The 25,149-nt window shown below is 37.8% G+C and overlaps 1 protein-coding gene across 3 annotated transcripts in view; it reads right to left on the bottom strand.

Moving 5' to 3' along the window:
• The window catches only part of PREX2 (phosphatidylinositol-3,4,5-trisphosphate dependent Rac exchange factor 2), a 303,886-nt gene that overhangs the window by 55,492 nt on the left and 223,245 nt on the right, over nt 1-25,149 (bottom strand). For all 3 annotated transcript variants that reach the window (XM_021942408.2, XM_017962077.3, XM_017962076.3), the window contains exons 36-37: nt 14,850-14,916; nt 14,416-14,606 (exon numbers count right to left, since the gene is read on the bottom strand). In XM_021942408.2, coding sequence (XP_021798100.2) covers nt 14,416-14,606; nt 14,850-14,916 — 258 coding nt within the window. The remainder of the gene's footprint in view (nt 1-14,415; nt 14,607-14,849; nt 14,917-25,149) is intronic.

The raw sequence follows: 25,149 nt of genomic DNA, 5'->3' as shown, positions 1-25,149 counted from the left end.
ATATTCTGGGAAGTGATAAATGCATTATGGAGACAATAAACATTAGCAAAAAGAAATCACAGATTCTCTTACAGCTTCTAAATGGGATATGATTCTTCTTTCATAATCAGTGCCTTGCATTTCCCTTTCTCTGGATTTTAACGATTGCTCCTACCACATCTGCTGGTTAACAACTCTGTTTGAATTATGGTAATACTATATATATATATATATATATAAAATAGCATACTGATTAGTCTTATAGTAACTATATTATTAATTATTATATCTTCAAAATTCTCCATTTATTTGTCAATATTTTCCTAAGTCAGAAGAACACTTTTGAAACCTTGACTATTCAAGAGAATTGTCAAAATGACAAGTTATACATTCTTCCTCTCCATTGTAGTTTGAAAAGTATGTATCCTCTCCTTCGGGTCACTTAAAACCCAATCCTTGGACTATCTTTTCCTGTTTTCATTTTCATGATTAAAAAGAACTGACACTACGTAGTATGGCTGTCTGGCTTCCCAATGTGGCTCCACTGGCAAGACATTAGACTCTAAGAGCAGTGAGGGCAGGCATCCTGGGGTCTCCCGGGCTGGTGCAGCAAAGTGCTTGACACATAGCAGTGCTCCATAGTTTTTTTCTTGCTCAACAAATAAATGGATGAACAAATAGATGAATAAATGTCTAATTCTTTTTAAATCCTAAACATCTGTCTTCTGCCATATGCTCTTGGGTTTTGATACCAGGAAATAAAACCCTATCCTTGAATTCAAGGGTAGCTCTAAAAACAAGCTCGAATAGGACCCAACACATGTCTATTCTATTTCTTACAGATCAGAAGAGATAACTTTTGTATTTTTCATACTCCTCCCTATCATTCTCTGGTGACCCATTACTGTGATTTTTAACAGCTCTTACAGGGGTTATCCTATTTTTAGTAGGTACAATCTCATTTAAAACAGATGTGCTTCATATTTCTAGCTCTGCAATGAGAAGACGGATTCGCTATCAGAAACACAGATTTAGACTGAACATTCTGAGTAGTCAGGAATGCTAGAACCTGTACTAGCTGTTTTCACATACACTGCTCTTTTAATCCTCGTTATCTTTGTGAGAAAGAAATCATTATTCCCATTTCACCGATAAGTCCCTGAGAGACGAGGTGATGTAATCACTCACTCCCTTGCACAGCGAGTAAACAATAGGATTCAAAACACATTTTTGGATTCAAAATCTAGGGCCCTTTCTACTGTACCAAAATCGAATCACGTAGATTAATATATTTAGAGAATTCCAGCTCCCAACATCCATAATTCAACAATCACAAGCTTGGGCTCAGCATTTATATTTTAAATGCATTGTTTTGGTAGAGATCAATTCAGGCGGTCCAAATTACTTCACTGTGAATGTAGACTTCATCATACTAAAATGAGTTCATGATTAAAAAGAAACTAGATTTGAAGCATGCTAAGTAAGCATATCGATTGTAAAGTGATCAAGTAGTAAAAATAAATTGAAGGGAGAATGTGTTCCTTCTTGACTAAAGATTTGCATTTTTCGATATAAAATGCACTGTTCTGTGTAAAGTGTGTTCATTCCTGTAATGATCGCATTTATTCTGGCTTCTAATTACTTTTATAGAGCATCACTGTGAAAAGTCTATTGACAACTAGAATGAAGCACCTGATTGAAGAAACTAATTCTCTAAGGTTGTGCAGTTATAGTTTCCCTGATCCCTTTCATTACCTTCCATAGAGGAAAAATTGTACACCTGAGGACTAACGCAGTCTGTTAAATACTGATCAATCCCCATGTGGCTGCTATGGTTCTACATAGGCAGAGTCTCTGCAGAATACATACGGAAAGGCCTGCAGCTGACCTATTGATCTTCCCACCTTATTCACCCTGAGCAAGGCTTTGGTGACAAGCAAAAGTCTTGAGAAAATTGCTACAAGTCAGTGGGAATGTGAAAAACCCAACTTGCTTTTATTTTCCTGTAGACAGAAGCAGCTTTTAAATGAAACACATAAATACTTTTATGTAGAGGAAAAAAAGGACAAATAGACTATTTGTTTCAGCAACAAGTTCTCTTATCCTGCACACACACACACACACACACCCCATATATATATATATAAATATTAAATATTGATACTCTTTTTTAAGAAAACTTTGAATGACAGGATAACAACTGCAATTCAAAAGCCAGTACTTAGGCAAATTTTTAGTATAATTTATAGAAATGACCTCCCAATATTTATTGATACGTTCAATATTATTGATCATTTGACTCTTGTCAAAAGGACAGCCCTGGTGAAATTTTCCTGTGACCATACTGGGTTTCTGTGATTCATAGCCCGAGAGCTGGAACACAAGGGTTTCTGAGTAGCTGAAAAGAAAGCAGAGGGAAAGCAGGCAGAAAGTAGCCCTGTGGAAAACAACTGAACAGAATGCAGCAGAGATGGGCAACAGCTGGGGTAAGATCTGATCCTGGCCGCAGACGCAGAACTTGATCGAATACTCCACTCACTCCATCTATCTTAAGGCAAAAAAGCAATGGAGTTGAAGGGATGCATTTTCAGGGCTGCACAGGGAATTAGCCGTGAAATTCTCATTAAAGATAATGGGACTTTCTATTACCACTTCCAATACATTCTCTGAAAGTTCTCAGCATTTATCTTTAAACTAAGCTTAAAAATCAACTGCCAAGCAAAAACATTCCACATCCCTCATTACTTTCTATTCAAGCCCATTAAGGTATGTTTTTCTTTGACACAGATTCCTTGTGGAGGTTAGCATAGAGGTGACTGGGGACCTTCCAGGGTTGGGTAATGAGCATTTAGGCACTTGGAGAGGTATTTGCTATGCCAGGAATGTATATGACTATGAAACAGCAGTGTGTTAGGACCTTAAATACTGCAGCCAGCAGGTTTGGATCCTGCTCCACATTTTAGATTCTTCAGCCTGGATTTAACTCACCAAGTTATTTCATTTCTATTTTGGTGGGTGGGGCAGGCGGAATTTAACTGAATAGTTTGGGTGTCTACCCCAGCTACCTGAAGTTCCTCAGCATTCTCATTCGCTCTCTAGATCTCAAATTTGACTTTTGTCTTTACTCCTCATAGGTTCTCTGACGACAAAAATACTTTAAAGAGGTGTCTAGTATGTGGTTTTTATCCATATCTCCAGGTCTTTGACACTGGACCATAATTGTTTTCTCTTTGGCCTGTTTATCTGAGACACTGAACAGAACTTTGTGCATTTGACACCTTTGAGTGGATCCTTCCGTTTTACCCTGAGGCACCTCCTCATCAGGGCGCACAGAGGACGGGGATGTGAGGCATCAGGGAATATTAATTCTCTATATGTGCTGCCTGGGGATCTTCCTTCTTTTCTCAACTTATATAGTTGGCAGCTGATTCTTCTTTCATGCCTGCTCCTGGAATACCTGCTCCTAATACCCAAAGTGTGTTCCCTAAAAATTCTTCGTAATGTTTTAAACCCAGCTCAAATATATCTCTGAAAGCCTTCTCTGCCATGATCCCCCTTTCTCTCTCTGTACTAATCACCTCCACATTTGTTTTTCCATCCACCTGATGCCTGTCCTTGTCACCTGTGAACCCATCAAAGGACATCTACAATTCAACATGGAACAGTGTAACAGATTAATTCAATACCCTCTCCACAATCCCCTCAAAGATGAATGCATATTTTCTTTCTATGGAAGCCCCCCATCCTGATTTATTTCCAAGCTGGTCAGTCAGAGTCATCGATACTCCTCTGTGATGGCTGACTCGGGGTGTCGACTTGGCTGGATTCAGATACCCAGACAGCTGGTAAAGCACTGATTCTTTTCAATGCTACAATAGGCACTGAGCCCCTTCTTCTGCTGAGAGGCAAAACCATGTAGTGTGGCATCTGATTAGAATGATTGAGCTGTCCCAGAGGTGTCTGTGAGGGTGTTTCTGAAGGAGACTGGCATATGGGTCCATGGACTGAGTGGGCAAGAGTCACCCTCAATGTGAGTGGGCACCATGCTGTTGGCTGGGGACCCACATGGAACAAAAAGGAAGAGGAAAGGTAAATTTTATGCTTTCTCTCCCGGAACAGGGATGCCCCTCTTTTCCTTCCTTTAGACATCAGAACTCCTGGTTCTCTGGTACTCACACCAGTGGGCCCCCAGAAGTGTGACTGGTAGTTGGACCAGGAGTTTCACAGCATGGGCCTCCTTGGTTCTCAGGCCTTCTGACTTGCACTGAACCACCCTACTGGCTTCCTTGGTTCTCCAGCTTGCAGACAGTCTACCTGGGACTTCTCAGCCTCCACAGTGCAGTGAACCAAATCCCCTAGTAAGTCCCTTCTCATCTCTCTCTGTTCTATCACTTCTGTTCCTTTGCACAACTGTGACTGAACATTCTCCCTCTTCCCTATTCTCTATTTCTCACCAATCACCGAGTCCTGTTGACTGCCATTTAATACCTTTCACATCTAGCCTTTCCCTTCTAACCTCTGAGCCCATGCTTCAGTGCTAGGCCTCATCTTATCTTGCTGTAATACTGTAAAATCCTGCTGTCTCCCTGCCTCCAGCCTTGTCCCATTACAGACCATGATAGTAATTCTTATTTTTGTTGGTATTTTAAAAAATATCTAATCATGTTATTCTTTAGCTGAAAACCCATCATTGGCTTCCTAAGGCCTACAGGAGAGAGTCACAAATCCTTCAACCAGCAGCCAGAGCCTTCCACTCTCCAGTCCTGTCCAGTCACTACCCTCTCCTCTCAGCACTGCTTCGCTCTCACTTGACCACCCAGCAAGAGCACAGGATTTCCTGTGAACTCCAGCTACGTAGTTACTGTACATCTCTGCATTGTCTTTTCACATTATTCCTTTGTGCTGAAGGATGGAGAACCCATCCTTCTCCACTTCCATTGCCTGGTGAGTGCTGGTCATGCTTTAAAAATAGGTGTTACCTGGCTGGGCACAGTGGCTCACCCCTGTAATCCCAGCACTTTGGGAGGCCGAGGTGGGTGGATCATGAGATCAGGAGTTCAAGACCAGCCTGCCAAGATGGTGGAACCCTGTCTCTACTAAAAATACAAAAATCAGCCAGGCGTGGTGGCGGGCACCTGTAATCCCAGCTACCCGGGAGGCTGAGGCAGAGAATTACTTGAACCCAGGAGGCAGAGGTTGCAGTGAGCTGAGATCGTGCCACTGCACTCCAGCCTGGGTGACAGAGCGAGGCTCCAGCTTAAAAAAAAAAAAAAGAAAAAGGAAAAAAAAAAAGGTGTTATCTCACTCCCTTCCTGGGTATTTAAATCCCACCCCTCTATACTCTTCCTGAATATGTTAGAAGACCTGGTGCCAGTTTACGATTAACATCACAAAGGCAGGAATGCTGCTTCCTTCCTGCAAGCCTATGATGGTTAATACTGAATGTCAACTTGATTGGACTGAAGGATGCAAAGTATTATTCCTGGGTGTGTCTGTGAGGGTGCTGCCAAAGGAGATTAACATTTGAGTCAGTGGACTGGGAAGGGCAGACCCACCCTCAATCTGGGTGGGCACCATCCAATCAGCTGCCAGCACAGCCAGAATAAAAGCAGGCAGAAGAATGTGGAGAGATTAGACTGGCTTAGCCTCCCAGCCTACATCTTTCTCTCATGCTGGATGCTTCCTACCTTCAATCATTGGACTCCAAGTTCTTCAGCTTTGGGACTTGGTCTGGCTTCCTTGCTCCTCAGCTTGCAGATGACCTATTGTGGGAACTCACAGTCGTGTGAGTCAATACTCCTCAATAAACTCCCCTTTATATACACATCTACCCTATCAGTTCTGTCCCTCTAGAGAACCCTAATACAAACATCTTCCATACTACCTGCTCTCCTGCTCTCTTAACATGCAGAAAAAAGAGAATCATTTACATTGGTGAGATACTCATATTTCTTCCCTCCTCTGGAAGATGGAAAATTTATCTTACATCACTAATTAGAGTAGTTATAAAATCCCTAACCTTGGAGATCTCAGTAATACATTCTAGAAAATGACTGGAATTTTATTTCATTTATAATATAATTTGGTAGATTTAGGAAAGACAATAACTTCAGTTTATCTGAAACAAATACAAAGAACCATGCTCTGTTTAATCGTTTTTGAAGTAGATTCTGTATTTATTCCTGTATCTATGCAAATAAAATGTAGTAATGTAAATACTTACATTTTATTAATATGCTCAAATAGTACAATTACGTTTGGCAGACACAGATGAAATATAACTAATACTTGAGTATACATATGTTTGACATATTAGGACCTAGGCTTTTCCTCTCCTTTCATATGTACCAAAAGCAAGGCCTGTTTGGTCAATATCATACGATTCCTAGATGTCAGAACTAGAAACCATTGCAGTAAGATGTCACCCTCTCATACACTGTTTTATTAATCCTTGCTCACCATACATCTAATTTTAAGAAAATAATGTACATTTTAAAATAAAATGATTTAATATACTAATTTATTAAGATACCTATTAAGCAAAAAAGAGACAGTGATATCACATGCAAATATGACCACCTTTTTAAGGATAAAGAAGTTTTATTATAGATAATGGGAAAAAGTAATACAATGAAACCTTTTCATATTTACAATATTTAATTTCTTCCTATAATTTTAACAATTTACCTGTATAATTTATCTGGTTGACTAAATTAGAATAAATGTTAATGTTTATTTGCCTATTTTACAATTCAGTAAAATTTCAAATTCTGTACTTATTTATAATGAAGGGAACATCTGAGAGTAATTAAGATTTATCTTTATGAAAAGACAGTGGTACAAATTTATCATGAGTAGGATATATTTTGTCTTTCTGCCAGGCCCCTGTTACTGCAGTATTTTCTTTTTTCCCTTCCAAAGGGAAATTAAAGCATATATTTTATAACTTCTTTTGGGGACTATATAATATCCTTGGGTCATAAGCTAGAAAAAATATTTCTTCTGATCTATTTAGCCATCTTTCTAGTGATATAAAATTCAAGTGTCTCCTCTAATCTTGTTACTGGATCTTTCAAAACTTTTTTGCACAAAAAGTAAATAAATACATTTGAAACCTTTATTTGCTTATTGAAGTTATTTTTTCTGTCCCATACATAGAATCTAACCTACATATAGAAATCATTAGAGTAAACCTATTCCTTTTACTTAATACATCTTCATTGCACAGTAGAGAAAAGATGCAGCTTCATCGTCTGCCCTATGGGAACTCTTTGATTACCTAAGACAGGTTACCTTGAATGCTCTACTTTTAAAAGACTCTGCATTACCTAATCTGGGCCTATTTGTCAATTTGTCCTTTGATGTCAGGGTAATGACAGAATAAAGTATTACAAAGAAAGAGTCCTTTAAAAGTTCCAACAAAAGTGGGCTTTTAAATTGTTGATTGATAGTTACCTGAATACGATTTTTTCCATTGCTTACATGAACTGAGAGTAATCATACTGTTCATCTTCATTTGAAATAATAACTGTTCCATTAACCATATTGGTAATACAAATTTCTTGTTAGTTGTTTTTATATTTTCCCTTGTAAATTTCACTTTTTTAACAAAGGCTTATAATCATATTTTGGATTCTGTGTTTTAGTTAGAAGACAGTTTACATTAGCTTCTGTCAGTGGGAGAAGCCTCAGTAGAATCTTGGTAATTCAACCCCAATCTGCAGCATTGTTAAATGTGAAATATACCTCAATTTCCAAATCATCAACTAATAAGTGCATTTTGGGGAAAAAACTTTACATATGTTAAAGCTAACTTCTACTACATATTCAAGGAGCCTAACACTGGATTACATGGATAGTAGCTAGTTTGATGGTCATAATTATTATGTGTTTTATCAATGATAATGGGCTGGTCTTGCCAGACCTTCTCTCACACCTGTGTGGGGCTCTGCACACAGGATATTTATGATGCCACCTGGAACTGGGTGCTGGTGACAACCCCCACCCCCACCCCATGCCAATGCAGCAAGGCCTTCTTGATGGTGCCACTAACAACCCCCACTGGATGATGAACCACAGCATATGCTAGTTAAAAATCCAGGACCCTGTTTCCTGGAAGACATTCACCCTCATAACAAAGCATGAAGATAAAAGTTAACTCATATATACAGATCTCCAGTGTTTTGATTGGAAGACATCACACACTATTCAGAGCATGAGGCCTGCACTCAAGTCACCCACCTTCCCACATGGCCAGACCAAGACTCTGACACCACTGATAATCTATTATTTAAAAATATAGAGTGAAGAGAATATGAAGACAAAAACTCTCTGGAACAAGTCATTACAGGGGAAAACTGTGATTCCAGGTTTCTCACCCTCACTGGAAATTTCTTACACATATCCTTTATTCTTTCAGGTAGACTCTGCAAATTTCTACTCATTTGTTCCTACTGGCTAAGGAGGCAGAAATGAATGTGGAGGGAGGAAAATGGCATTTTTGTTTTTGGACTCAGTAAGATTCATGCTTCGGGCTTTACAACGTTTGCTGTATACTGATTTATATTAGTTAAAGAAAAACAGTTGGCTATTAAGCAGGGTGGAAATAAAGAACCAAAACAAATTAAAACACTACATTGAATGGAAGGATGCTGCAATAAGAAATAAAAGAAATTTAGAAATCCCAGTAGCAAGCTTTTTGATTGCCTGCCACAATAACTGGCATGGGTACAAAAGCAAATTTGAAACGCCACAGTGCTGACTCAATATCTTAAAAAGATTCAATTTGGCAAAAAATAACTCTGCCTACAAAGCAGGTATATAAATATAAATAGCACAAGTCTTAGTAGAGAAAGAAATTCAAAAGATATCAAATACTTTTATCTGTTCATCAAAAAAGGACAAATTAAATAACAATGGAAATTTAATTGTGCATCTAGTAAAGAAGTACAATATATAAATGGATTCTAATACCTTCTGCAGACACAGCAAGGGTGAAAGTGCCTCACAACTATCTATTCCACTGGTGTATTGTACGTGAGGACAACTCTTTTGGGAATTTGAACAATATATTAACCAAGAAGGTTTAAACTCTTTGACATAGTGATTTTACCTGAGCAATATTTTTGTTTGGCTTTTCTCTTTTAGATTAATGGAAAATAAAACTGAAATTTGAACAGCAACAGAGAAAGATGCCACTCTGTAGTTTATTATATACAATTGAGAAAGAAATCACTAAACTAGTAGTTTAGTTAATTGTGGTAAAAAACTGGTTGACATATTATGCAGCAAATAAAAATGAGACTAAGAAAGTCTATGTGCTCATTTTAAATATATATATGTAGCATATATATATAGCATTATATATGTAGCATATAGATGTAGCATTATATATCATATGTCATATATATATATGCTACAAGTATAAGACAGATTATTAAACTATATGCTCTGGTCCAAATGTGTCCTTCCAAATTCATATGTTGAAACTTGATCACCAATGTGATAATATTAAGATGCGGGGCCTTTAGAAGGTTGTATTAGTCCGTTCTCACACTGCTATGAGGAAATACCTAAGACTGGGTGATTTATGAAAGAAAGAGGTTTAATTGACTCACAGTTCTACATTGCTGGGGAGGCCTTAGAAAACTTACAATCATGGCAGGAGGCAAAAGAGAAGCAGGCACCTTTTGCATAAGGAGGCAGAACAAAGTCAGGGCAAGCAGGGGAAATGCCAGATACTTATAAAACCATCAGCTCTCATGAGAACTCACTCACTATTATGAGAACGGCATGGGGGAAACTGCCCCCATCATCCAGTTACCTCCACCTGGCCCTGCCCTTGACACGTGGGGATTATGGGGATTATAATTTGAGATGAGATTTGGGTGGGGACACAGGGCCAAACCACGTCAGAGGTGATTTAGTCATGAGAGTGGGGGTCTTGTGAATGGATTAACACCCTTATAAAAGAGGTTCAGGGAGCTCTTCCCTCCCTTTTGCTCTTCTGTAATGTGAGAATATAGGGTTCAAGGTACCATCCTGGAAGCAGAAACCAGGACTCTCACCTGACACCGAATCTGCCAGTGCTTTGATCTTGAACTTCCCTGTCTCCAGAACTATGAGAAAATACATTTCTGCTCTTTATAAATGACTCAGTGTGTTAGTCCATTCTTGCACTGCTATAAAGAAATACCTGAGTCTGGGTAATTTATAAAGAAAAGGCTTTAATTGGCATATAGTTCTGTAGGCTGCATGGGAAACAGCAGTTTCTGCCTCTGGGGAGGCCTTAGGAAATTTACAGTCATGGTGGAAAGTGAAGGGGAAGTAGGCACCTCTTACATGGCTGGAGCAGGAGGAAGAGAGACTGGGGGAGAGATGCCATACATCTTTAAACAAGCAGATCTCATGTAAACTGGGGATGGTGCCAAATCATTCATGGAGGGATCCATCCCCACGATCCAATCACCTCCCACCAGGCCCCACCTTCAACATTGGGGTTCACATTTCAACATGAGATTTGGGTGGGGATACAGATCTAAACTCTATCACTCAGTATCATGCATTTTCTTATAGCAGCACAAATAAACTAAGACACTATATATATAAATGAAATTATGTTCAGATGTGTGTTGTTTGATAGAAGTTACTAGAGATAATGTAAAATGAAAATGAAAAAGGATGACAGAATAGAATTTTTTCTATATATTTAACTACCTTTTAATCGTATTTAAATTAATTAAAAGGCAAAAATCTGATCAACTCAAAAGAGTCCAGCCTGTTCCTCTGCCACTATTTAATAGCAATGATGACATTAAACATAAGCAAATGGTTGAACAGCATACGGACAAGAAAGTCCATCAGGAGACTTGTCATTCACACACAGAGTACTCTACAAAAGATAATTTACTGAAAACAAAACCAGGCTAAATGCTTTGGGAAGATTTTAATAATTCATCCTGAATTCTATTCCTACTAATCTCATATTCACTATTGTATGTAGCTCTGCCATCTGATTCAGATTGGCATGAAAACATCTAGACATTAATGCTAATTAAATCTGCCTTTTCATTCTGAAAAACCACATTCTTCCCATTAATATCAAACACATGCAATATAATTCGATAGTTTTAAAAAACATTTTAGATCCTCTTTCTGTCCAGTGAAATCAGAAAAGGCAGGAAATTGACTATCTAATGTGGATACCATATTGTTGACTTTTTTCATCTTGATTTTAAAAGTAAATGATAAAAATGGCTTGCGTAATATTTATTCTGATTCACGCTGTGAATTTCTCCCCTCTGTTAGAACCTGAGGGTAAACCTCCATGTTTAATGTTGCGTGCAGGTGTGGATCTGCTTGGATTCCTCTCTAGCTGTCTAAATTAGAATTACTAAAGAATTATTTTAGGAACAGCCTTCTGTGGGCTTTTGGATCCTAATATAAATTAGCACATATCTTATCATCATGAAAAATCTAAGCATAGTCTTCACTGAAAAATTAAAGACTATTTTATATTCCCCATTTTATTCTGCATAATGGAAAAATAAAATTATACAATTTTCAAATAGTTTTGACCTAAATTCACCCCCTGTTATGGGGCATTGGTGCCCACAGCTTGGTAAATATCTCATGAAGTGAATTAACGAAAGCTGTATTTATTTTGAATTGTAGAAATCAAGAAAGTAAAAGTATTTTAAAATGTCAATGTCCCTTGTGATTCTAACACACTAATCAATGCATCTAGTAAGTATAAAATAGCTGTGGAACATCAATCTATTTCCCTTACACAACACCAGTCTAATTCTAAAATTGCTCGTGAAACATCTGAGACAGTAATTTGGACAACTTAGTCATGGTCTCTAGGGTTAAATGGCAGATTTAACTGAATTACCTTTCAGTATATTAATGTGGAGTTAAGAGTAGGTGCTTATAGTTCCAAAGTCAGAAGTACCCCCTTGGTTCCAGTATATCCAGACCTCTTATACACCAGGGTAAGAGAAGAGAAGAGCACAAGTACTCAAGGCAATGACGCTTTGTTGAGGCCACAATGGACTCCTTGTTGTTGCTTGAACACATGGTGTACTTTCCCACTTGAGGACACTAAAGCTGCTGCTCCCTATGGTCTCAATGCTCTTTCTCTGAGATATCTGCATGACTCACTCCTTCGTTTTTATTTTTTTGTTTTTTGGGTTTTTTTTTGAGACACAATCTAACTCTGTTACCCAAGCTGGAGTGCAGTGATGTGATCTCCACTCACTGTAACCACCACCTCCCAGATTCAAACAATTCTCCTGCCTCAGCCTCCTGAGTAGCTGGGATTACAGGCACTTACCACCATGCCTGGCTAATTTTTGTACTTTTTTTGGTAGAGAGGGGGTTTTACCATGTTGACCAGTTTGCTCTTGAACTCCTGACCTCAAGTGATCTGCCCACCTGAGCCTCCCAAAGTGCATGAGCCACTGCACCCGACCACTCCTTCATTTTATACCAGTGTCTTATGAAATCCCCCATCACAAATCTCCCCATCTGATTCAGGTTGGCATTAAAATATCTAGATATTAATGCTAATTTAATCTGCCTGTCTTTTCCCCACCCTATCTTCCTTTATTCACTTGAATTCTGTTCTTTTTGGATTTATTCCACCTACCACATTACATATTTATTTGTTTACTTTATCAACAATTTCCCCCCATTGCAGTACATACTATATGAAAGTGGGGACTTTATTTTCTCAATGCTGTGTCCGCAGCAACTAGAACAGTGCTGGCACATGATTGGTGCTCAATGCGTATTTGTTGAATGAATGAATAATGAATGAATGAATAGAAACAGACCATATGAACATAAGTTTATCAGAAGGAAGATATTATTTCTTTGCTAGCAAAAAATCTTTCAAATCTTTGATCCATTCAGATAGAGATGATATTTTCAATTAAGATTTTAAAAAGCTTGCAAGAGACAGCACAGTACACAGCAATGAAAATTAAAGTGAAAAATACTGCATATTTTGCCAACCACAAAAATTTAATGTTCTTTTTAGAGAAATACTCTTGCCATTTTTCATAAGCACATTCATGCTGCATAGGGCCTGAAAACTAGAATGTGGCCATCTCAAGTCAAAAATGGATTTTCCCAGATGGCAAAGCTGCTGCCTTCAATGACCTTTCTTTCTTTTCTGCCTCTATAACCTGATCCATGAAAACCCAATTCAAACATCACTTTCTCCATGAAGAGTTCCCATGTCTAACCATCTCAAAGATCTATTCTCCCTCTGAATCCTACTCTTTAGCTGCAACTTTCCTACATTTATGTTTTCTTGTTCTTGAGTTGTGTGTGTTGTACGTGTGTGTATTTTTATCATTGTTATTTTATGTTAACATTTTTTTGAAATTTTTTGGCTTGCTCTTCAAGTTTTATGTCTCTGACATGAACACTTTATATTACACAGCCAATAGCACTGATTGCAATCCTTTGCATGGATTCAGTGCCAAGTAAATTTGAATAAGTAAACACCATCCTCAAAATCAAACCGACCTAATGTAGGTGACGGGTTGATGGGTGTAGCAAACCACCATGGCACATGTATACCTATGTAACAAAACTGCATATTCTGCTCATGTACCCCAGAACTTAAAGTATGACAAAAATATATAAATAGAAGAAGAGACTGTCTCATGACAGACTAGTTCCCTACTTAGATTAAAACAAGGACTAAAATTCTGTCCTATTATTTCCATTTACTTGATTCTATTTCCTTGTGGCAATGGAGAGGCGACAGCATGTGATTATGAAGAGGGACTTGACTCAGGGATTCCCACTCACACTTTGAGTCTAAGTCTGATGTATTTATATGCCTATCTTGGCTGCCCCAGACAGACCACAGTTGCCTAAGATAAACCACCTGAAAAGAACCCATCAAATATTTCCCTTTACATTTTCTGGAATAGCACATTGTGTGAGCTCCTGGACCACAACTTTGCCAGGAGTTAGAAAGCAGTTGCAACTCCAAGCAGCATCTAGCTCACAATACTTGGGGTGTAGGGATTGGAACCACTGAATAGTGGACTGTCTATCAAAGGCAGTGAGAAAACCAGTTTTGTGAGCTAGTTGAGTCAGCTCCTACTAAACAAATTCCTCTAGTGAATAAAATGAATGCGCATTTTTACCTAAAATGCAAGTATGTTAATATAAATGCAAGTATGATAAGATTTTGGGCCACAATGATATATACGTGGGATTGCCTTCATGTGTATGACTAAATAGTCACTGAAAATACAAGAATTAAAACCAGAAAACATCCAAAATCTTATTCCAAATACACCCGAGTCTTTCGAATGTTTCCAGTTTTAATTTTGTGAAGCGAAAATGTCAACAAAAACCATCAAATAAAGTGCGATCTAACGAAGAGGCAAGCAAGGCGGGAGGGTCACATACCGATGCACACCGCTGCTGCACATGAGGATGTGGCAGGCGCCTAGCCTGGTGCACAGCTCCGAGGAAACTGACAGCAGTCCAACCCCAGAGGCACTGCACGCTGTGTTTGCACAGGCAGCTGTGCGCTTGGATCTGATAAACGAGGCTACCAGTCGGTAAAGTTCATCCAAAGCATTGAGAGGCCTCATTAGCTGCAGAAAAAAAAGTGATGAATGTCAAGTTCAGCATGTTTAGTAAAATCCTTTTAGATGGGTTAAAATTCATAGTTGGTGTAGCTGTTAAAGAATAGTCTAAAATATTATTTTGTTTTGGTGGTAACGGAATTAAAGACTACAAATATTTATAATTACTCATTGCTCAAGAACAGCAGAAAAATTAAATAAGGGAGATATTTAAATTAAAAAGCACCAATAAATATAATCATCTGTTTTTACCTTATCTACATAGGCAGCTTTGGATGTGGAGTTTGGTGGTGAATTTGACTTGTCCAAGTAGAATGCCCTGCAAGAATCCAAGGAATAAGTTATCATTTGTTGTTAGACAAAGCCATAACATGCATGAAGATGTTCAAGAATCACTGACTTCCTTTTAAAAACAAGTGAATAAACAAAAGCATTGAACATTAGAAGGTTGGGGTTGCACAAATGTCAACCATTTAAAAGAGATGGTTAAAATTCCATTTAAAAAAGATGTTTAAAATTACCACGGGGTCTATTACAGATTGTGCGGCCTTGGAGAGATCACTTGTCTGTGCTCAGATTTCTCGTTTGTAATTTTAGGAAAGCATTAGCTTCTACTTCATAAGACTGCCAAAATCAAATGAGTTAATGCAGGCAAAATATGCAGAACAGTGCACAGCACAGAATAAGAGCTTATTAATATTTATAATGATCAATATTATTAAAAAGTTGAAATATATTTTTGTGACTATTGAAGAACATTATCCAATTTTCATTTATTGTGAGAAAGATTATGAAACAAATGCTTATAAAAACCTAACTTTAAACAGAGCACTGAGACGAATCTTTCCAGCACCAAGCTATGCTCCGATTAGAAGTGAAACTCTCTCTGAGGGTTCAGTGGCTCTTTTTTGTTACTAGGATATAATATGGTAATGATTATTTCAACACACGAAGTGGAATCCTAGTGGCCTAATACACTTTGTGCAAAAAAACGAAGGACACACTGCAAAGGATATTATCATCTCTTTTTAATGGCTGTATAGTATTCCATGCCATTTTGTGTATTAAAATAGCCATTTTAATACCCAAAGTGGAATCCTAGTGGCCTGCAATAATTACAGCAATTTCCAAAGAATTATTGCTGTGTTTGCTTGGCTTGTGGCTCAATACTAAACAAGAATTTTAAGGGAATGATCTATGAAGATAAAATAGTTACATTTTATTTGACTTAGTATCTATTTTTTTTCTTTTTTTTTTTTAGTGGTGGTAAAATGTATACAGTAAAACACAAAATTTAGCATTTTAACCATTCTTTTAATTTAGTTTATTTTTAGATTCATGTTTTTTACATGGATATATTTCATAATGATGGGATTTGGGCTTCTACTGTGCCCATCATTCAAATAGTGACCACTCTACCCAATAGGCAAGTTTTCAACCCTCAACCCCTTCCCAACCTCTCCACAAGTGGGAAGAGGTTGGGAAGGCGGTTGTGAAAAGGGTCTATTGCTTCCATCTCTGTGTAAGTGGGAACATACGGTAGTTAATTTTCTGTTTCTGAGTTATTTCAGTTAGGATAATGCCTCCAGCTCCATCCCCATGTTGCTACAGGGGACATAATCTCGGTGTTTTTTATAGCTGCATATTATGCCATTTTAAAATTCTCAAGTGTACAGTTCAATGTCATTAAATACATTCAAATTAACCATCTAGTATCTAGTGTCTATTTTTGATGAGGTGACAAACTTCACATTTCTAGAACGTGACATTTTAATGTTGGTAGAACAAAATAAGTCCCATGATATTAGAGTGAGTTGTCATATTAGATATTCAAATAAAATCTGATTATATTGCTGTTTCAGAGCATCTGCAGGACTTCAAAGTGTTGGTAAATTATTATCAAATTCACACTATAATTGGGCAAAATCAGTGAGGGACAACTCTACACCCTGTGTGGGTTTTTTGAGTCCCACTGAACATATGTGTTCACACCCACACAGAGTGATATTCCCATTACTAGCAATAGTGTTTTGTCTTTTAAAAATAAAGTAACATGGATTAGTCAAGCTCTACACTTTAACTTACGAATGCTTTAGCTCTAAAGACTAACTTCCAAAATGACAATTATGCTCATCCTTATTGAGAAGCAGTTTCTTCTTGTCTAAAACACATATTAAACCCTCCTAAAAAAGTTTCGTAAACAACTCAGCATCCAAGATTGGCTGTTATTCATTATAACTCACTCTGCATTCCTAAGACATTTCCAGGTACCATCTGCAGTTCCCTCAGCCTGAGCACATAATACTGATGGGAGTGTGGGGGCTACAGCAACCCCAGGCAGCAACCCTCTAGACTGGGTCATGGTGACATGAGCTACTGCAAAGTGGAACATCCATCAAGTGCCATGAAAATACAGCTCTATCTAGCTGAGTGAATTAGTGTCTACTAAAAGCACTAGATCAAGAGCAAAATAAGACCGAGGGGTTATTTCCATGACTAAAATCAAAGGCCTCATTTGAGACTTCATTTGAAAATTTTCAAGATTTTCCCCAGTATCTGAAAGAGAGATAATTCAAGAGGAGTGCTGTCATCATAAAAGGAAATGAGCTTGAATTTTGTGAGGTACAAAAGCATGCAATGGGGCAGGAGCTGGGGCAGAGTGAATGAGCAAGTTAGGCCACAGAGGTAGACCCCAGGACCTTACAGGTCGTGATAAGGTTTTACCCTAAGCAAGTTGGGAGCCATAGAGGTAAATGGCCATAGAACTTGCAAGATTGGACGTTTTAAATATTATTGCTGTGTCCAACAATGCATGTTCTACTGAAAGGTCTGTGTGTCCTTTCATTTCAATTGTACAGGTACTTACGTAGGATTAAACTGTGAAAACCCACTTACTCTCCATGCTTTAATGAGTATGAGCATTTTGCTCTTTTGCTTCACCTTTTAAATAAATAAAATATTACAGATACAGTGGAAGCCTCCTGTTCACCTATTCTTATTTCATTTCTGCCACTAAAATGTAAACTCCCCACTAGAATGCAAGTCCTCTAGTAGCTATGGATTTATTTATTTTTATTCATTTCTGCATTTCTAGCACCTGTAATAATATGTGGAGCACAGTATGCTCTTAATAAATATTTGTAAATAAATAATAATTTGACATTTTTGTTTCTTTATGGATGACTGATATGGTTTGGTTGTGTCCCCACCCAAATCTCACCTTGAATTGTTATAATCCTCATGTGTCAAGGGTGGGACCAGGTGGAGATAATTGAATCATGGGGGCCGTTTCCCCCATACTGTTCTCGTGGTGGTGAGTAAGTCTCACGAGATCTGATGGTTTTGTATGTGGGAGTTCCCTTGCAAAAGTCTCTTGCCTGCCTTCATGTAAGATGTGACTTTGCTCTTTAGCCATGAATATGAGGCCTCCCCAGCCATGTGGAACTGTGAGTCCATGAAACCTTTTTCCTTTATAAATTGCCCAGTCTCAAGTATGTCTTTATTAGCAACATGAGAACAGACTAATACAATGGCATTCCTTTGGACTTTGCCAGGCTGTTTCAATATATTAAATATTCTGGGGAAAACTCATTTTAATGGTCCATTTTGTTGGCTGTCTTTCTTACTGTTAGGTCTCCTCATGCGCTTTGGAATTAGGTTTTGTAAGTTCATTTGAAGTGGGATGATTTTTAAATTATTTTTATTTAGTTTTTTTTTAATATAGCTCCATCCCCTCTCTCTCTCATCATCCTTCTCTTAAAAATGGTTTTGTGCCCAGGATCACACATTTGTAAGCAGTTTTATATCTGATCTGACTATGACATTGTTTTGACATCTGGATTATCACCAGTCATGTCCCTGAACTAGTGAAGGATTTGGTTTAGTTTGGTTCAGTGGTTTAGGGCCATGCCTAAAACGACTTCCTCTTCCCATCTTAAACACCAAGCTTCGCAAAAGCTCGTCTCAAGCAATAGTGACCAGCAGATTTTTCATCCTTCATTCAGAAGTGGAGTCCTGGCCGGGCGCGGTGGCTCAAGCCTGTAATCCCAGCACTTTGGGAGGCCGAGAAGGGCGGATCACGAGGTCAGGAGATCGAGACCATCCTGGCTAACACGGTGAAACCCCGTCTCTACTAAAAAATACAAAAACTAGCCGGGCGAGGTGGTGGGCGCCTGTAGTCCCAGCTACTCGGGAGGCTGAGGCAGGAGAATGGCGTAAACCCGGGAGGCGGAGCTTGCAGTGAGCTGAGATCCGGCCACTGCACTCCCGCCTGGAGGACAGAGCGAGACTCCATCTCAAAAAAAAAAAAAAAAAAGAAGAAGTGAAGTCCTCTACTACCTGGTTTCAAAGTGAGGCTGGCTCTGGATTTCCACCTAGTGTACAATAACCTTCATGTCCCATTGCCCTGCAGACGCTGTCCCAGCCCCTCTGTCCACCTCCGGAGTCCAGCAGGCCAGAGGTCTCAGCGTAGCTCACAAGTCATCACTTGCATTTCATTTCCATTTTTGGGCCAGGGAGATAACAAACTGTTTTTGAGCCCAGCTGTGACTTTTGCATTTTCTATCCTCGTATTTTATCTAGCATTTGTTACATGCTTGGAACAGAGGCGGCATCTCAAAGCTGGAACCCACAGAAGTACCTTGATCAGATGTCCTCATGCCTTTTCTCAAGTAAACTTGGTAGAAAAAGCAATGTGGTAAAAAATAGTACACAAGTTACAGTCAAATTATTTAGCCTCTCAAAGTGTCAGTTTTCTTATTTTCAAAGTGGATATTAGAATTATCTGATATAGCATGGTGTTGAAGATTAAATTAATGCATATGAAATGATCACTAGTGTGATAGGCATATAGGACTCATTCAATAGACAATAATAACTATTATTCAAGTACACGCAGTGGGAAGCATCTCTGGACAATTTTTAGCTATGATAAGGCATAATATTAAGGTCGAAGCCTTCCTGCTTTCTGTGGAGGTAATCTGAAATACTTTATGACACGTGTTAAGAAATAAAAATTAAGTTAGATATTTGGAATCTATGTAATTTCATGATCAATGTAAGTAGAATTTAGGCCTAAAAAGAAAAGAATGTTTTTCAGAGTAAAGGAAAGAAGACTATCGTTTAAACGGCTTAACTGGGTGCAGCTCTTCTAAACCTTGAATTATCTGGGAAGAAAACTATTCTGTAAAAGCAGCCCATAGCTCATTAGTACCACCTAAGGGAAGCATTGCTACAGAAACAGCTGGTAGAATGGAGCACTCTCTTCTTTCTGAAAAAGGTGTTCCTTAAAAAAGAAAAAAAAAAAGCTGTCATTGATTCAGCCAGTTAAGAGCTGTTTAGATCATGTTGATCTGATTCTGCTATATTCACTTAAATTGACTTGATACAAGTCTTCAACTATTCAACGGTGCAAATGTTTAAGGGAAAAAAATAAGTTAGAGAAATAACTTTTAAAGGTTTAAAATGTAGCCCACATCAAGTGAAACTTGATGTAGGCAACAATCTGCCTTTTTAAAACTGCTATAGGCTGGGCACGGTGGCTCATACCTGTAATCCCAGCACTTTGGAAGGTCGAGGTGGGCGGATCACGAGGTCAGGAATTCAAAACCAACTTGACCAACATGGTGAAACCCCCCGTCTCTACTAAAAATACAAAAATTAGCCAGGCGTGGAGGCGAGCGCCTGTAATCCCAGCTATTCAGGAGGCTGAGGCACGAGAAATGCTTGAACCTGGGAGGCAGAAGTTGCTGTGAGCTGAGATCGTGCCACTGCACTTCAGCCTGGCAACAGAGCAAGACTCCATCTCAAAACAAAACAAAACAAAACAAAGAAACCCCCAGCTATATAGCAGAACTAAGATAGAAAACATCCAATGTTTTAAAATTTTTTTTACACATTTTTTTAAACATTTAAAATACAGAAGACAAAGGTTTACTGAAAATGTAGAATTACATTTTGTATTGGCTCATCCAGACTTGTGCTAGTAGTTAAGATTTGTTAATCCATGATAATAAAAAGCAACAAAATATTATAAAGCATATCTATGAACGGATGAAGTCCAGAGAAATAACCAGAAAATAAAGCCGCTTTGATACTCCTATGTAATATAATTAGCCAATATATTTTTAATTCAATTATTTTTTAAAATAAGAATTTATACTTGAGGCTACAACTAATTTCAGGTATTCCTCATCAGAAAAAAATTGTTCAGATATTTTACAATCATAATGTTTACAGGTATTTGTAGAACATGAGTATCTTTCAGAATTTCACAAACTGTGGACAGGACATAAATTTCCAAAGCACTTTCCTTAATTAAAAAAGTCTTGCAATGCCCCTTAATCAAATTTTATGGGAAAAGTTAATGGCAAAATTTGATGAATGCCAAAACTAACCATATTTTATTATGCTTCTGAGGTTAGTAAGAATGACATCATGGTCCTTTGTCTGAGTATACAAAATCTTATTAAGACATTTGAAAGTATGGCTACTATTTTATATGGGCTGCACAGTAAGTTTCCTTTCATGCTGGCATACAGCCAGCTTCATTGTCATAACTTCGTCAGTTAACTCTGCCATGTAAAATGAATATATTATGACACTATTTTTTTTCATTTAGTCTCTATAGGATAAAATACCAATGAGAGAGGTGGTAAAACGTAAGTTCTAGTAAGCAGTGGTATAAATATATCCAGTCAAATAACTACAATGAAACAAATCTTGTCATTTATTGCATACCATCTAATCAAGAAGACAAATACACAGGTATTTATAAAGCAAGGCAGGGAAGTGACAGGTGAGTTTAAAGGTATAAAGAGTCATGGGGTCTACAGAAGGAAGGCCTCATAAGACTACGGCATAGGGGTTAGACTTTGATGCACGGGTAGAATTCTGACAGGTCAAACTGGGAAAGCTGTATTTCAAGTGGAAGCAATGCCCTAAACAACAGAGCAGGTACACAATGAGTGGAGCCAGTGTGACTGAAGACTGGGTTCATGTAAGGTAGAGAGAGAGAGAAGGCTGGCTAAGTAGGCTGAATCCACATTATAAGGAAATTAAATATCAAACCAAAGATTTGTAATTAACTTGGTAAGCAGTGAAGAAGCACTAAAAAATTAACACTTAGCTATCAGCAGAAAAAGGAAAAACAAAAGGATGAATGGGAGGAAATACATGACTCATCAAATATGAAAATTTAGAGAACTGAATGCTGCAAGAGACCCTAAAAAGGAAAGAATCATTCAGCATTCAAAACAAGACGCTGGTGATATAAATAGGGAATTGATGTTTGCCGTGAGAGAGTAAAGGAATCTGAGGAATGCTGAGATTGGTTTAGACAGTTATGTAAGTTAACATACTAATTTAAGAATTAGGAAAGTGCTTTATCAAGTGGGTAGGTAATGAGAATCCTAGCTCAATAGGGTTAAGCTGGTGCTCCAGGGATGTTCACTTTTTCACACAAGGAAAGACAATGCAATTGCCTTATTTAAAATATTTAAACCAATTTATTTTGTCAAAGGAAATATACAGAGGTTAAACCAATGACAAAAGTGGCATTCTTCTCATCTGGCAAACTTCTCCCCCCGTTTTCTGGGCATGGTGGAGAATATCCAATTCTTAAGAGAGATGATTAAGGCCTAAGAGCCTCGTGCTTTGTAAATAAGGAGGAACTACAGTATTCAGCCCAGATTTCTGCTATACACTTGCTTCTTCTCTAGATCATTGCTTATGAGATATTCTCTATATTTATAATCATTTACAGAAAGTTCTCACTTAGTCAGACAGATATATATTTCCCCTAATATTGCTTCCTACCCCAAAGTGTTCTAAACCATATTAGGTTGCTTTTATGCATTTTACAAGTATTTTCGATTTGATCAAGTACTCTGCATTTCAGAAAAGAATGGTAACAGTGTTTGATCAATTACAGATATCATTTATAGACATGATTAGATATGTCATTATTATAATGGTACAGCAGTTGACTACAGGTGTGACTGGGTACCTCTATGAGTTTCATTGTTAAACCGAATTTAACTACCACAGCACCTAAATTAGGAAAATATAAATCCATAGAAAATCTCATGAAGATACACTGATCTCTTGCATAAACGAAAATCTCCAGACAGGTCCAACCTGTGGCCACACACGGTTAAAGAATACACGATGATGAGTGGGAAGGTGGGAGAATATTAATTTGCACCTCTATCCCATGTAGCTTCCCCGTGCCCATAAGCATTAGCATTGACTTCTCTGGGATGCATTTTACTTAAAGTTACATGAAGAGAAATTCTGAATAATGAGATAGTCTTCTATTTGCCTGGATGTCTTTTGGCCTGTCAAAAATGGAGCACCTAAGGTCGCAGTTGTCATTGAACTGCCTGTTACCAATTAATAGCTTCATTTCTACTTGAGTGTTAAAAAAAAATCCTGCTAGAATATTAACAAGACAAGACAATAAGCGTGACTACAGAAAGTAAGACTTTACCATATTTTTTTATAAAGCATTTCCCTGACTTCTTTTATACCCTGAAAAAGTAATTATGGTGTGAGAGGTAGTGGAGACACACCTCTCTACTCTTCACTGCTGTCAATACTCTCCTTTCTTTGAGAAGCCTCCATTAGTGACCTGACCAGGCTGAAATCCTGTTCTCTGCTTTCCAAATGTTCCATCACTCCACTTTGCTTTTTGCCCCCTCTTTTATGAGTCTGCTAAGGTGACATTCCTTCTCCTGCTCCTGTGATATGTACATATCACTGCGGATGCCACCTACTGTTAAAATACTGCATATATACATATTTTCCAATGGCAACACCATGTCTTGCCATTAGGGAATATTATCTCCATGGAAATGGACAGGAAAAGAAGCAAATCTTTTCGAAACATCTCATACCTAGGAAAAACATTAAAGTCAAGTCATATACAAAAACATCAAAGTCAAGTCAATTATTTCAAACTAATTCTATTTAATTTGATAATTATGTTTCAAGACAATTCTGCATCTTCATACCAAAGAATAACTTTTTAGGTTTAAAATCATCAAATTCTTACAAAGACACTATGAATAGCAAGTTGATGGAATGACTCTTTCTACCATGTCCTTTCTCTGTATACCCTATTTAACTCCAATCTACCTTTAAAATTACCTTTGTAAAGCATAAATATAATCATTTCATTGCCTTGCTTTAATATCATTTAAATTTCTCCAGTGCCCAAAGCCTCACATTTTAGCCAAGCATTCAAGGGCCTTCCTAATTGTTTACCAGCAAACTTCCCATTCCGTCTCTCAACACCATGCCTTGCCATGTCCTTGCTCGAGTTCCCCCAACACACCATCCACATGTAAGTTTTCCCACCTTCCTGCATATGGTTCTCTCCTGCCTGGAATTCCCTCTCACCTCCTTCTGCTTGGCAAAACTCTACTGATTCTTCAAAACTTAGCTCAAATGTGACATCTTGAGAACTTCTCCACTGAAACAAATTTATCCTGCTCTATTATACTGAGTTGCACTCATCCTGTTCCTTGTGCTAAATTATGCACTCTCAGTGGGCAGAGACCCATTTTTTAAATTTGTAATCCCATAATGTAAGAGAATGAGTGTGAAACATGGCATGTACCTAATACTTCTTAATGTAGTATTGAACTGAATCGAACTTTATTTCATGAGAGCTAGAAAGGGTTGAAGTTACTATACTAATACTATGAAACAACTATATATATATATGATCTAACAGAGGAAAAAAGGTATTATAAAGTTTAATTTTAAAGACAGATAAAATAATCATTATGCACATTTTTAAGAGGATTATTTATATGCAGGAGGAATTCTTCTTGAGCTTATAAATATCAGCTACAACACCATGAACATTGAAACACAATACTTAAAGTATTTAACAATCATCAGAACTTAAAATTAGAGAGTGAGGATGCTTACCAATCTCTCCTTCAGTGAGAGACAACTATAGTCAAGAGAAAAATATTCTCAGGGTCCCTTGCAAGTCACACAGTAAGTGTGATGACAATAGCACCATTTTACCTACAAATTACTCTAGCAAGAAATGACACAGCAAAATTCTTGTTCAGTTCTAACTAAGAAAAGACTAAACATAGTTGCACACTATTGTACTGAGATTTTAAGTGTCTGACTCTTGGCTTATATACTTTTGCACTGGAATCTATAAGAGGCTGAGCTTTCCTTTATGTGGCAAAATTCAAGGTCCTTAAGTACAGTACCTAATACATAGTAAGTCCCTCAATGTTGCCTATTATTATTATTCATTCTTCCAGAACCATCTTCAACATCACCTCCTCACTCAAACTTTGTCTGTATCTTTCAAGTCAGCAGCTTTTCCCTATACCCTAGCACCAGGCATATCCCTTAACTTCAATATCTGCTGCTTCAGTATTGCTATGCCTTAAGGATTTGTTTATATGTTTCTTTCCCCACTAAACCATAAATACCTTGAAAACAGAGACAACGTACAGTTTCTCTTTTACGCCATCACACAGCACCAGGCACACAGTGAGTTGTCAACATATTTTGGTTGAAT

The sequence above is a fragment of the Papio anubis genome, chromosome 8 (genome assembly GCF_008728515.1).
Source record: "Papio anubis isolate 15944 chromosome 8, Panubis1.0, whole genome shotgun sequence".
NCBI classification, from domain to species: domain Eukaryota; kingdom Metazoa; phylum Chordata; class Mammalia; order Primates; family Cercopithecidae; genus Papio; species Papio anubis.
This window is presented reverse-complemented; position numbering and strand designations above follow the sequence as displayed.